Source organism: Mustela nivalis (assembly GCF_964662115.1).
Source record: "Mustela nivalis genome assembly, chromosome: 6".
NCBI lineage: Eukaryota > Metazoa > Chordata > Mammalia > Carnivora > Mustelidae > Mustela > Mustela nivalis.
Window position 1 is genome coordinate 109,554,826 of NC_139025.1, and position 15,543 is coordinate 109,570,368.

The window sequence follows — 15,543 nt, forward strand, 5'->3', positions numbered from 1 at the left end:
GAATAGGTGAGAAATGCAGTTTCTCACCAACATTCGCCTTGCCACTATTTTTTATTTTAGCCATTCTAATAGGTCTGCGGTGGTCTATCATTTTAATTCGCAGTTCCGGATGGCTAATGATGTTGAACATCTTCTCATGTGCTTATTCTTTCTAAACACAGAATTTAGTTAAGCCTCTAGATCTTTCTACCACTTTACAGGAGATACAAAAGAGAAGCAAGTTGAATGGTATCCTGGGGAAACAGTCAAATTTAGGATGTTTTGGGACATTCTATGGGCTACATATACTAATTTCTACAACAAATCAATGGTTTGAGGAAAGAAGTATGTATATGGGACAACTGTTATGGAATGAAAGAGACATAAGAGAAATAATAGCTAGATGCAACATGTGGCACTTGTTTGGATTTTGATTTGAAAAAGCAAACAAAAAGTACCTTTGAGACAATTGGGAGAACTTGAAAACGGACAAGGCTTTAGACCTTACTAAGGAATTACTGTTTGGACATGGTAAAGGCATGGTTGTTACATAAAATGAAATTCTTTTCAGATAGAGATCAACACTGAATTGTTTACTTGGTAATGACGTATCTAGCCTATGTTTTAAAATAGTCTAGCAGAAAAGAACAAAGGAAAAAATGAAATTGGAGTGGACAAGTAGAGAAAGAAGACTGGAAAATTATGATAGTTATTAAAAGTGAGTGATGGCTAGCTGAGCGTATATTTTAATATTCTTCTTACTATTGATTAAAATTTCCAGGGTAAAATGTTTGGAAAAGCACTTATTGAAATAGTGTTTTGTATTTTAAAATAAAACACAAATGTTTGTTGCTCTGAAGCTTTGATGAAAAACATCTGATTCTGGAGGACAAATAACTGAAGTTACTTTAAAAAAAAAATTCAGGCAGAAGAAAACAAAAGATTGAGGAAACTCCAGCTTGAACAAGAAGAAAAATTGGCTATGGAATTGGCGAAACTAAAACATCAAAGTCTAAAGGATGAAAAGATGAGGCAACAAGTAAGAGAAAACAGGTATCTTGGTTTATATAAATTTCATTTATTTTCTTTGCCTTTAAACTTTTATCTAATGAAAAAAATTTTTTTCTTTATGTCATTGCACTTTGTTAATATTTTGTCTGGAAATACTTTGTTTTAAATGCTATGTATATTCATTTGGGAAAAGAAGTCGTATTCAAAGAAGTGAAGTATTTAAGGTGAAAATAAATAGTAATTGTTTCTTTTTTTATAATGACCTAAAAAATAGACTCATGAGGGGCACCTGAGTGGCTCAGTCATCTAAGCATCTGACTTCGGCTCAGGTTATCATCTCGGGGTCCTGGGATACAGCCCCACATCAAACTTCCAGCTCAACAGGGAGTCTACTTGTCTCTCCCCCCACCCCCCCGCCAACCCATGTGCTCATGCTCTCTTTCAAATAAATAAAATCTTTTTAAAAAATGATACATGAATCTTACTCTTAAGTGAAACCTTAGGGGATACAAAATTTAATTTTCTACCCAGACATAAGTTTTCTACAGTATTTCTGGCAAGTGGATGGTTGGCTATGGCTCAATACCTCTAGTAATTGGGATAGAAACTTCTTTTTTAATTCAGGCCTCAATTTGAATAATCTTTTTTCCCATATTGTTTCAAAACTAATTTCCCTGTAACTTTCATGCATTTATTTCAGTTCTGCTCTGATGAAAATCATATTTAGTTCTTATTTAGGATATCCTTTCATATTTATGAATTCCCCAAATGTTTTCTTCTATAAGATAAATATCCTTCATTTGTTCCATATATAATATGATTTCAAGTTTCTTCACCATCTGGTTTTTCTCTGTAGATGTAATTTACACAATTATTGTTCTAAAATATTGCCCTCATAATTGTGTATAATGTTGCAAGATAGTGTTTTCTAGTAGTGGGACTGTTAACTACATTGTTCTAGAATATATTTCTTAATATTGCTTAGAATGGAATTGCTTTTTGAAGCAGGCATGCCACACTGTTGACTAAAACTCAGGGCTAACTAAATGCTCATTCTATAGTTATATAGTTGAATATATTAGAAATTTACTTTGATAATTGTTATGTATTATCTTACCTGAGCTGGACTTCCGTAGGATATTATATGACCTGTGGGTGAGCTTCAGGGATTTTGAGCTTCACCAAAGTATATTTATGTGTTTGACAAATGTACCCATTGTATTTTTCTGTGTTTATAACTTTGATCACATTCTTTAAGGGATTACTAATATATTTTTTTTAATATTTTATTTATTTATTTGACAGACAGATCACAAGTAGGCAGAGAGGCAGGCAGAGAGAGAGAGAGGAGGAAGCAGGCTCTCTGCTGAGCAGAGAGCCCGATGCGGGGCTCGATCCCAGGACCCTGAGACGATGACCTGAGCCGAAAGCAGAGGCTTTAACCCACTGAGCCACCCAGGCGCCCCAGGGATTACTAATATTTAAAGGTTTAAATATGAAGACTTACGTCTTCATATTATTCTAGTTGCAAAGTGTCTTTTTGGACATTAAGTCTCTAATCATTGTTAGCTGTTCCTCATGGGTTTATGTTGTCTGGAGATGAAATAACTATTTCATCATGTATTTGTCTAATTCACTGATCTAAAAATTAAATAGAGGAATTTTCTACTTCTAGCAATTTTTAGACAAGGTGATTCAAATAAAGGCTTTTTCTGAGAACAGAATATCTGGAGAAAGTATAAAAGTAAGATCTGAGAGAGGAAGGAAACCAGAATGGTAAGCTTGGCATTTGTAGTTACATTTCCCCTGGAGGTTCTGCTGATTCCAAAAGGATGGCTGAGAGGTCAATAAGCATATTGCATATTGCAAGGTGTCCAACATCATTTTACAAGTTTTATGCTTAAGATTTGTACACTGTAGTGTATGTTTTACGTCACTAATACAGAATTCAATTAGATTTTATTAGATAGATACAGATGAAGAGATAATGTTAGTGGAAAATATCCAGAATAAAGCGCAGAGAGACAAAAGGGTAGAAAGATAGAAAAGAAAACTTAAAAGAGGTAAGGTCTATGATGGAAAGTTCTAACAGATGTATAATTTTAGTTGTAGGAGTAGAAATAAAAGAGGATGATGCAGAAGCAGTGTTTGAAAAGACACTGGGCAAGAATTTCCAAATATGATAAAGGAAATAAAGCCACAGGTTAAAACACAAAAAATGACGAAAAGATACTTATACTCATCCTACTCAAACTTTTGAAAGGAAACAATAATGAGAATCACAAAAGCAGCCCCACAAAAGACGATTACCTTCACAGGAGCAGCAATCAGAAGTGTGACTGAATTTGAAAGCCAGCAGTGAATATGAGAAGACTGGAGATTGAAAGGGCAAAGGAAAGTAATGGACCATCTAGAATTCTGTATTTTGTGAAAAGTTTCTTCAAACTTAAGGCAAAAGTCATTCAGTTGAGTACTTTTTCAAATAGAATATGCTGTTTCTAAGCAGTGTCAAGACTTCTAAGAGTTTTTCACTTTGTGCATAAGCCATGATAGAATTTTGACTGATACAGAAATGGACCATTATTCCAATTAGTGTTTTCATCTGTGGATTGGCAGGTCTAAATTCAAGAAAATGTTTACTGTGGTACTCAAAATATATCCTAAGTTATTGAAAGTCATTTATAGTAAGATTAAGCTCCTTAAATTAAAGAATTTTTAAAACCTAGGGTCAATTTTGAAAGCTCATTGAATTTTTTTTTAAAATAACTGAGTTTGAAAGTTACAAGATTATTTTGTTATTTGATTTTTGAACACGTGATTTTTTTTTAATCCAAGAAAATATTTAAGACACTTGCTCAGTGCTTTTAACTTGAAATGCTTTAACTCTCTATTTTTAGAAGTCTCTTTTTTTTTTTAAAGATTTTTAAATTATTTATTTGACAGAGATTACAAGTAGACAGAGAGAAGGGGAAGCAGGCTTCCTGCCCAGCAGAGAGCCCAGGACCCTGAAATCATGATCTGAGCCAAAGGCAGAGGCTTTACCCACTGAGCTACACAGGTGCCTGAGAAGTCCTTTTTTTACTTAAAGCATGAATCAATTAATAATTACACATGTGATTAACAATTTTAGTCAATTATTTAAAATTATGATTAATTGTATAATTATAATTACACAATTTATAATTACATAATTGGCAACTGTACATTTGTCACATTGTTAACACATAGTTTTATGAAAGGAAAGAAGTATCTCATGTATAATTTGTATTTAAGTTCAGCAAAAACTAGCTCAAAGAGAAGATAAGACAGTCTTCCCTTATTAAATACATAACCAGTTCCTTGCTGATGCCAGTACAATTAAAACAATCAAAGGTTTATAGCAACCTAGTGAATGCTGAATCAAGAAAAAGGCAACTTAGAAATGGTAGCAAAGTTTGTGGTATTATTTGTTTTACTTGTCCTTGCTTCTTCCCCTCCCAGCTCTGAGGCAGTCTAGAAGGCAGTAGTAGCTCATATTGTATCTATCCGTGGTTCTGGAGAGAGCAGAGCAGATCTTATTAGAAAATTATTGTATATGTATGTTTAACCTACTTGGGAGCTGCCTGAAGGATTGAACACAAGATGCCTATCTCTATTTCACATAACTCCTAACTCAGGCCAGAAAAGCATATTGTATCTCTGATAATATGTATCAGAATATGTAAGGGATCCCTACAATTTAACAACAAAAGACAATGCAGTTCAAAAATATGCGAAGTACTTAGAGATTTATTCAAAGTAGACAGACAAAAACACTCAACATCCTCAGTCATTAGGGAAATTGCTAGGATAGCTGTAATAAAAATAATGGAAATTGGAACCCTTGGACATTGCTGGTAGGAATTTAAAATGGTGCAAGCACTGTGGAAAGCAGTTCAGCGATTTTCAAAAAGTTAAATATACAATTACCATATGATTTAGTAATTCCAGGCCTTGGTGGGTATCCACAAGGATTAAGTCTGAAAGCAGACTTAATCAGATATTTTTACACTAGTGTTTAATGCAGCATTATTATTATTCATAATAGCCAAAAGGTTGGAACAATCCAAATGTCCATCAATAGATGAATAGATAATCTTTGATATAAATAATATCATTCAGTTTTGAAAAGGAATGATGTTCTGATACCTGCTACAATATGGTTGAACAATAAAAGCAATATGTTAAGGAAGTAAGCCAGACATAAGAGGATAAATACTGTATAATTCCACTTATGTGAAATACTAGTACAGGTAAATTTATAGAGACGAAAAAGTAGTTAGACGTTACCAGGAGTTAGGGAAAGGGAAGAATGGGGAGTTATTTACTTAAATGAGTACAGCATTTCCATTTTGAATGATGAAAATTTCTGGAAAGAGTGATAGATGGTTGTAGAATATTGTGAATGTAATTAACATCACTGAATTGTATACATAAAATAGTTAAAAATGGCAAATTTTTGTTTTGTGTATTTTACCACAATAAAAGTTATAGGATTAAAAAAAAAAGCTTATAGCTTATAGGGTTTAGCTAAAACTGTTACTCAAGAGTCATTTATAATCTGAAATGACTACTAGAAATGAAGGCTCCCTCTGGAATTATTAGAAAATGAACAGCAAATTTCCATCTGGAAGGATTACAAAAGAATATAGAAGAACAATAAGAGCAGAAACAAATACAAGAGGGTGTAAACATAAAGTAGAATCAAAGCCAAGAATTGTGCCTTAAAAAGGCTAGTAAAATTGATAACCCCTTACAAGAATGATAAAGTGTAACAGAATTCATGAATAACCAATTTTTTTTTGAATGGATGATAGGATATCACTATAGATCATACAAAAATTTGCTAGATTATAGGATATTGTGAACAATTTGATACAAATATGGAAATTTAGATAAATTCATAAATAAACATTTTACCAAACTGGCACAAGTTGTAACAGAAACCTAAATGTTTCTATAACTTTTAGACTTTTACATCGATAATTAACCTTGTTCACAAAGAAACCTATGTGGTTAGGTGGTTGATGAATTTTACCAAACACTCAATAACACCAGTCTCACATAGTTTTGCTGAATGGGAAAAGAGGGAACACTTCCCAATTGATTTTTAATCAGGTCAGTACCTGAATAGGGTTAAAAATTATAGACTAATTTTTCTCTTGAATTTAGCTATTGTAATTAGAAATTAGTATCAAATCCAGTGGCAAGTGAGAAAGATATTATTACATCTGACCAAATTTTAACTTATCCTAGGGAATCTAAAGTGGGTTTAACTAGAAAATCAATACATGCAATTCATCCCATTAACAGAATATCATAGAAAAACTATATGAGCAGAAAAAGCCAATTGATATAAATCAATTTTAAAAAACTTTAAAAAGGATTAGGAAATGAGGAATAAAATGGAGTTTACAGTAACATCATACTTAATGGCAAATGTCAAACACTTTTTAAGAAGACAGGGATGCTTGCTATAATACCTTCAACTCATCTTTGTATGGACATACTAGCCAGTGCAATAATGCAAGAAAAGTAAATGAAAGGTGTTAGGATTGGCAGTAAAGAAATAAAACTTTAATTATTCCTAGATGATATCACTGTGTATGTAGAAAATCCAAAAGAATCTATGTATAAATTATAAGTTCAGCAGTGTTTTTGGATGTGAAGTCAATATTTGTATTTCTTCATTAATTGTATTTCTATAGATTAACAATTAGAGAACAAAATTTTAAAAAATAATTTGTACAAGAGCATAAAAAATAAATACCTAATAAAAGAGGTATAAAACCTCAACACTGAGAGAAAACAAAAAAATAAACCATTATTGTAATTTTTTTTTTTTTTTTTTTTAGTTTATTTATTTGAGAGAGAGAAAGAGAGCATGAAAGGGGAGAGGTGAGAGGGAGAAACAGACTCCCTGCTGAGCAGGGACTTGCCCCCCCCCATGTGGGGCTCCATCCAGGGGATCCAGGATCATGACTGGAGCCAAAGGCAGTTGCTTAACCAACTGAGCCACCCACTCACCCCCAAAATAAACCATTATTAATAGTTTTTAAAACCTAAATAATTGGAAGGATATACCAGCTTAACTGAATTAAAAACTCAGTATTGGGAAAATGTCAATACTCATTCATAGATTCAGTATAGTCCTATTCAGAATTTCAGCCAGTATTGTTTATAGTGACACTTGAAGAGCTGATTCTAAAATGTATATAGAAATGCAAAGTACCAAGAATGACTAAGATGATCTTTAAGAAGACCAAAATTGGAGATTTATTCTCTAGGGTGTGAAAAATTATAAAGCTCCAATAATCATGATAATATTCTGTGGTTTTAGCACAGAATAAACAAATGGATCAATGGAATGGAATGGAGCCGATCTTCTCACCCAGAAAATTTAAACCCTAATGGCCTAAGGCATCCTTTATCTGTAGTGAATTAACTAACCTCCTATCAATCTAAAACAATGCCAACTATATACGACCTATGAGAAAATTAATATACAGTTACTCAGTCTTCCATGGGGCTAATTTCTTTTAGGGAACCCCAGCTGAGGAAGGATGGGATATATTCAACAACGGATCCATGCATAGATGTACACTTGAACTTTATGACATTGCAGAGAACTGTCACTGTTCTGGTACTGCAGAGCAATCAGAAATGGAGAGTTTTATAAAATGGTACTGGATCAATTCAATAGCTATATGTACAAAAATGAACTTGATTTTCACCTCACACTACATACAAAAATCAATTCTTGAATGATTGTAGTCTAAAAGTCAATAGTGAAACAAAGTTTTGAGAGACTAATATAAGAAAATGCCTTTATGTCTGTGCAGTAGGCAACATTTCTTAAAACATGACACAAGTCATGGACAATGAAGAAAAAGATTGGTGTATTAGAATACTTCTCTTCATCTAAAGAAACTGAGAGTAAGTACAGACTGGAATGATACATTTGCAGTGCATAGAAGCAACGAAAGACTTATATCAAGAATTTATAAATAACTTTTATGCAGCAGTAAGAAGTAGACAATGTAGTCTAAAAACAGGCAAAAAAATATTGAACAATAACTTCACAGAAGATGTAGGAATGACTCAAACTTATGGGAAGGTCTCAGTTTTAGGAAAACAAATTAAAACCCTAATGATATATTACACACCCACAAGAGTGGTTAAAGCGAAAAAGAATGACAAGACTAAAGAGTGTTACTAGGATGTGTAGCAGTGTAAGCACTAGGAGTATGAAGCTGTGCAAAGCATTAGAAAGCTGGCATTTTCTACTGCATTGGAACACAGCCTACCCTGTGATTCAGATGTTTCACTTCTAGGTAAATATCCAATAGAAATGTGTGTACTTGTCCTTCAAACAAAAGTCACTTATTTGCATGTTAGTTTTCGGAATTTGATGGACTTTGCCTCAGAGAGGTAATTTTATAAATTGTGATTGGGTTCATATGTTGGTTTACAGATACTAATACCTAATTCCAACAAAACTCCTTATAAATATATTGCAGTCTATTAGAGTAAAATATGTAGATTAACCTAGAAACTTAATCCTCATTTAAGTTATTATTTTTTATGAAAGAAAGCGATCTTGTGTCATATACATTTATACCTACAATAGTAAGGGCAAGAAGGACACATCACAACACCAAGAATAGCTTACCCATGAAGACTGTCTCTTTGGAGGTATAGGGTACTTATAAGTTGTTTATAATTAGGTGAGTGCCTTTGTTCTAGAAAGAATTAAGATGTGTTTGGGGCATCTGGGTGGCTCAGCTCAGGCCATGATCTCAGGGTTGTGAGAGCAAGCCCTGCACTGGGCTCCAGGCTCAGTGCAGAGTCTGCTTCAGACTCTCTGTCCCTCTGCCTCCCCACAACTCTCTCTTTCTAAAATAAATAATAAATTTTTTTTAAAAAAAGAATTAATTTGTGCATCCAAGTAACCATCTAAGGACCCTTCCAACTCAGAATTCTCATGTTCAGAATTCTGGCAGAAGAAGAAGTTATATATGGCAGATTGTTTTCCACTAAAGCTAGGGAAAGAATTCATTCAAAAGCAGTTTAGAGATTATCTGAGGGCAATCCTCATTTTTAACAGATAAGCAAACAGAGAATTGAAGCAAACTTGCCCATGGTCATTCCTCTTCATCATCGTTATCAAAAAATATTCATAGAATGTTTATATTCTATATTCAATTCATAGAATGTTTACTGTGTAACAGGTACTTTTCTAAGCTTTTTATACACATTAACTAATTCCCATAGCTAACCCTTCTACGGGTAACAAAACCGAGGTATAAAATTTAAGTCATTTGCTTTAAAGCACTCCACTATAGTTCTTTTAGCTCAATAGCATTAGTGGCTGGACAGAAGTTTTAACAAATATTGATAAACCATCTTCTCTAAGTGACTCTGGCAAAAGGATTTTTAGTGATGATTATTGGAAATAAAAGGGTTGTTTTGTCTAGAAAATTAATTATAATACGTCACTTCATATGCATTCTGAGTTTTCTTTGGGTGAAGGGAGGAAAGAATATTGTTTTCAAGGTATTTAATAATATCTTTGACATTTAGGAAAAAAGTTCTTTTAAACTTCAGATCTAGACTTCTAAAATAGGAAGAAATATGGTCCTCAATTTTATATTTCTTTTTTTTTTTTTTTTTTTTAACAGTATTGAGCTCAGAGAATTGGAGAAAAAATTAAAAGCCGCTTACATGAATAAAGAAAGGGCAGCCCAGATTGCAGAGAAAGATGCCATTAAATACGAGCAAATGGTAATCATGTTTCTGGTCATTATGTTTTCTGTATTTTTAGCTTCATTTAGGAAACCAAAAATAGACCAATTTTGTGAAAATTGTTATATATGATAAGGAATTTACACTGCTAGTTTTCTTAAATACTTTTATACTTTTCAGATCCTTAAGGTACAGGAACTCCTAGATTATTTAATAGTGAGCCTTGTTTAATTTAATATTAGAACCTTTCAGAGACCCAAAGAATGAGGTTACTGTTTAGAATGGTTATACTCAGTCTGAGCATTCCTATGGTCTCACTGATTATTCTTTGACAAATCAATATAGTACAAATTGTTAGTGTGATCAATATATTTTAGAATGTTATTAAATTTTTTATGTGTTAAATGTTTTAAAAATTGAAGTGTTTCATAATTTTAGGCAGGAAACATGCCTGTTTTTTAAGTAGCTCCCTCTTCTTTTTCTATTTTTATCCTCCTTTTAACTCCTGACATACTGCCAAGTTAGGGCAAGAGTTATTCTTGGGCAAAGGAGTTTCAGACACGCTTACCAGTGGTGTTATACAGTAAATATAGAATAGGGTTTACTGAGTTAATACTTCCAAGCAGGGTGCACACCATCATTTGAGCCCTTGGAAAGGCTAGATGGTAGATGAACAGGTCTGACTGTTGATTACATGGTTTTGTAAGTTCCTTCTGCTTGTTTCTCTATTATTTAGAGCATTTTGGTGGTAGAGTTCCTTCTCTCCTAGATCCCTTTCAAAGATATTATACAACTATTAAAGAGAAGAGGTAGGGTAAATAGGCTTTTAAAGTTGGTCTGAATATATTTTAGGCTAAAAAGAAAAAAAGCTACAGAAAAATCGAGTTGGACAATAATACATACCACAGACCATTTATTTAAACCTGTATGTGTACATCAGCCATGTGTGGATCTCAACACACATATATGTTCACATACACATACAATTAGAGGAATAATATCAAAATACTTAACCAGCGCCATGTGATAAAGTCATCTACTACGATGAGATGCTGGCCCCAGTGATCTGTGTGTGCGTGTGTCGGTGCGGGAGAAGTCGGGAGCTTTGCACGGCAGGCTCTCGACTGGCATCGCTTTTGTTGAGACAGGTTGTAGGAGAGCATGAGGAGACTTCATTTCCTAAGCCACATAGTTCTTTTCTAAGCTTGAAGAAATAAAGTAGAACATAAACAATGTACTCTTTGGCTAGTAGTTTGCAGTTTTACCCCAATACTTGAGGTTTATCAAAGCAACTGTACCTTTTAATCTGACTCCTTAAAGAATTTTCTCTATTTTCTAAATAAAATTGGTTCATAAAGATTAAACTCAAATAGTCCTAGAACTTGACTATGTGTATGGCACCTACGGCAATGTGTACATAAATGTTTTTATCATTTCACATTTTTTTTTAAAGAACCTAGTACAGCATGTGGTAAGAAAATAGAAGCAGAGAAAGAGTTTTGGTCAAGTCCTATTAATAGTGCATTTGGTGTGAAGGCATCAGTTGGATCAGGAATAGCATTCAGCATTCATAGTTTAATCTGCTTCTTCTTGTCTGTTTGATGCTATTAACCATTCTAGTGTTTGGATTGTGATCATAATGGTAAAAGGTAACAAAAATTGCCTCAATATATTTAATTTACAATTTATTTGGTTACTGATTTCAAAATGCTCAAAATCAATAAGAGGTTTAACCTAGTTAAGAAGCAAGATTGTCTCCAACTCAGAGGGAATTGTCTTGAGTGAGTGAATTAAAAGCCACAGAAAACAGACACAGTAATATATAAGGCTCTTCTAAGTTAAAGTGATTATGAAGGGCATTTAATAAACGAGAGATGATGGACTTCAAGGGCCAGAGGCAAGAAGGAAAGTTTAGGTTGGGAAAATAAGAGTTGCTCAGAGCTGTTTAATAGCAGACCTCTATGAAAAAGAGTACCAACCTTGTTGTAAATGCACCTGATACACAATGACGTTAAGAATTGCCTATATGCTTTTAAATAAAAGAAAAAGGGGACTGCTGCTTTTTAAACATAGTATTGATTAGGTACTTCTAATTTTATTTGCTGTTTGTAAAATGTGGAGTTACTAGTTATCCTTTTCCTGTATTTCCTTGAGACCTACTTGAAGGAATGGGAAAGCCTCTTTAAGGTTTGACTCATCATTCAAACCCTTCAGGTGACAGTAACTTCCCTTAGATGAAAATGTTTTATGCAGTAGGCTTTATAATAATCCATTACATCTGTTTTGAAATATTCTATCATACTGTGCTCACATTTGAAAATGGAAAGATGAATCTTGTTTTAATAACAGAAACGTGATGCTGAAATAGCCAAAACCATGATGGAGGAACACGAGAGAGCAGTAAAGGAAGAGAGTGCTGCGGAAGACAAACGGAATCAAGTAAAAGCACAGTATTATCTTGACTTAGAGAAACAACTTGAAGAACAAGAGAAGAAAAAACAGGAAGCATATGAGCAGTTACTAAAAGAGAAACTCATGATTGATGAAATTGTTAGGAAAATTTATGAAGAAGATCAATTGTAAGTTTATCCCAGCTTTTTTCCATGTCTAAACATTGAGATTCAATTGATCTTAAGCCCGTTTTGAAGACATAAAGCAACTGAACAGTGCCTAGTACGTAGTAAGTCCTCAGTAAATGTTATAATCATATAAACTAGAACTCTTGTTTATCTTTGTAAGCATGACAGTTACCTGATAACAAATGTTCATTAAGTAACAAAATGATGAAACCTTTGTTTTTCTTAAATATGCACATATCGTGTCAGAGGACTTGTATTCTGATCATTTCTTGGCTAGACCGTGGAAGTGCAGGTTGTTGGCCTTTCTGAAGTGAGATGCATAAAACTTCATTAATAGTTTAGAAGAGAGGTATAAGTAGTATTTCACTCAGAAGATTCATACCTGTCATTATATTTAGTGGTACACAGTGGATACTCAAAATGTTTGTGGTATTAATGAATGAATAAACTGTAAGTAGAAAAGCTGTGGGGCGCCTACTTGGCTCTGTCATTTAAGCATCTGACTCTTGATTTCGGTTCAGGTCATGATCTCAGGGTTGTGAGACTGACCCCATGTCAAGCTCCAGGCTCAGTGGGGGGTCTGCTTGAGATTCTCCTCCCTCTGTCCCTCGCTCTGTTCATCTGTGCGCACGTGCGCGGCGCTCTCTCTCTCTCTCTCTCTCTCTCTCAAATAAATAGGTAAGTAAATAGAAAAGCTGTTTTTGCCCATGTTATTATCAACTGAAGGAAATGACACGTTTTCCAATATTATTTCTATTACTATAAAACTACTCATTATTGCTTTTTAGGGAAAGACAGAAAAAGTTAGAAAAAATGAATGTAACTCGAAAGTATATAGAAGAGTTTCAGAAAGAGCAGGCTCTCTGGAGAAAGAAGAAACGTGAGGAGATGGAAGAAGAAAACAGAAAAATTATAGAATTCGCCAACATGCAGCAACAAAGAGAAGAAGATCGGATGGCAAAAGTTCAAGAAAATGAAGAGAAAAGACTACAGCTTCAGAACATGGTAAGAAAATAGCCACTTCTTTAACACTAGAGAAATTCTGAAATACTTGTTATAGAATTTGTTTCCTATTAACGTTTGTGTGTTTCTTTAAAATTTAATAGTTGACTCAGAAATTGGAAGAAATGCTGCAGCAACGTGAAGATTTGGAACAAGTGCGACAAGAATTATACGAGGAAGAGCAAGCTGAAATACATAGGATGAAACTAAGAGTAAGTTTTGGAAATGGAAAGAATGATTAAAATAGAGCATATCACTTTGGGATGAAGCAGTAGAAAAATGGTAGATCCAAATCCAACTATATTGGTAATTATAGTATGTGTAAATAGTATAAACACTAAAATTAGGGGCACCTGGGTGGCTCAGTTGGTTAAGCGTCTGCCTTCAGCTCAGGTCATGATCTCCAAGCCCTGGAACTGAGCTCTGTATCAGGCTCTCTCTGCTCCCTGCTTCTCCCTCTCCTTCTGCTCCTTCCCCTGCTTATGCTTTCTCTCTCACTCTCTGTCTCCTTCTCTCTGTGAGATAAGTAAATAAAAGCTTTTAAAACAAAACAAAACACCACTAAAATTAGAAGAATTTTCAGGCTGGATAAAAAAGCTAGTCCTAGGCAGCAGTTAACAGCGTAAAAGGTGTGATTCAACTGTCTCCCCTGTGAGAAACACAATTTAAGTATGAAGACATATAGTTTAAAAACAGAAGGATGGGGAGAGATTTACTAATCACTAATCAAAAGCAAGTTAGGGTGGAAATCATGATGCCAATAGGATAAATTCATCTAGAGGCTGGAACAGCCCTACAGGTGGCTGAGCCTAAATAAAGCTTCGAAATGGATGAAATAAAACTGAAAGGAGAAAGAGACAAATCTATAATTATAGTTGAAGATTTCAATATTCCTTCTTATTAGTGTATAGAATAGTCAGAAAACCACAGGAAACAGGGTTGAATAATATCGTATTCTGACCTCATGTCAGGATGACGTGCCAGTTTTCTAACTGAGTTGTTAGTTTATTGTAGAGTTTTGAGAGTTCTTTATGTTATTCTAGTTACTAGTCCTTTGTCAGGTTTGTAGGTTTACAAATTTTCTCTTACCTGTAGCTCGCCTTTTCATCTTCTTACAGGGTCTTTCTCCAAGCAAATGTTTTCGGTTTCTATGAGGTCCAGTTCACCAATTTCAATTTTTATAGATCATAATTTGACATCAATTCTAGGAAGTTTTTGTCTAAATCCTGACGAATTTTTTTTCCTAAAACTTTTTACTCTTACATTTGTATCTGTGATCTGCTTTCAGTTAGTATTTCTTATAGGGTATGAAACTTGGGTCATGGTTTTTGCTTTTAGATGTTCCGTTGCCCCTACCAATTGTTGAAAAGATTTTCTATCTTACATCAAATTGCTTTTAGAACTTTATTGAAACAGTTAAGTATATTTGTATGGGTCTGTTTCTGGACCTCTGTTTTGCTCTATTGATCTATGTATCTATCCCTCCACCCATACCACACAGAATTGGATTACTGTAGCTATAGTCTTCAAATTTACTTTAGCCTTTCCATATATATTTTAGAATAATCTTATCTCTATCTACAAAAACAGCCTTCTGGGATTTTGATAGGAATTGCATTAAATCTGAGTATCCATTTGGGGAGAATTGACATGTTCACAATGTTGAGTCTACCAGTCCATGAACATAATACGATTCCCATTTATATTATCTTTGAATAGTTTCCTCAGTGTTTTATAGTTTTTAGTATATAAATCCTGTATATGCTTTATAGATTTATATTTAAATATTTCATTTTTTTGAGCAATTATAAATGGAATTTGTTTTAATTCCAGTATCCATGGACTCATTATTAGTGAATTAACTTTATATTGATCTTGTATCTCATAACCTTCCCGTATTCACTTAGTAACTTGTAGGAGTTTTTTTTTTTTCCCCTACATAACCAGTCATGTTTTCTGCGAGTAGGGAGTCTTCTTTTTTCTTATCTTTATCTTTTTAATTTACTTTTCTTGCTTTATTGTACTAACTGAAACTTCTAGCTTTGTCTATCACTATGTTGAATAAGAGTGACGAAATAGACGTCAACTCTCTTTGTTGCCTATTTAAGGGGAAAGCATGCTGTTAACTGTACTTTTTTTTGTAGACAGATGTTCTTTATTAACTTAAAGTTCTCTTCTATCCCTATTTTTCTGAAGGTTTTTATCATGA

General features: G+C 33.7%; 2 protein-coding genes across 5 annotated transcripts in view; one reads left to right on the forward strand and one right to left on the reverse strand.

Moving 5' to 3' along the window:
- The window catches only part of MNS1 (meiosis specific nuclear structural 1), a 41,031-nt gene that overhangs the window by 12,736 nt on the left and 12,752 nt on the right, over positions 1-15,543 (forward strand). For 2 of the 3 annotated variants that reach the window (XM_082733835.1, XM_082733836.1), the window contains 5 exons: positions 905-1,032; positions 9,690-9,792; positions 12,103-12,332; positions 13,121-13,337; positions 13,439-13,546. In XM_082733835.1, the coding sequence (XP_082589961.1) occupies positions 905-1,032; positions 9,690-9,792; positions 12,103-12,332; positions 13,121-13,337; positions 13,439-13,546 (786 nt within the window). Of the gene's footprint in view, positions 1-839; positions 1,033-9,689; positions 9,793-12,102; positions 12,333-13,120; positions 13,338-13,438; positions 13,547-15,543 lie in introns of all 3 variants that reach the window. The other variant, XM_082733837.1, reaches the window with a different exon arrangement.
- The window catches only part of TEX9 (testis expressed 9), an 81,193-nt gene continuing 76,283 nt past the window's right edge, over positions 10,634-15,543 (reverse strand). For both annotated transcript variants that reach the window (XM_082733842.1, XM_082733844.1), the window contains one exon: positions 10,634-10,957. In XM_082733842.1, the coding sequence (XP_082589968.1) occupies positions 10,793-10,957 (165 nt within the window). In that variant the 3' untranslated portion in view covers positions 10,634-10,792. The remainder of the gene's footprint in view (positions 10,958-15,543) is intronic.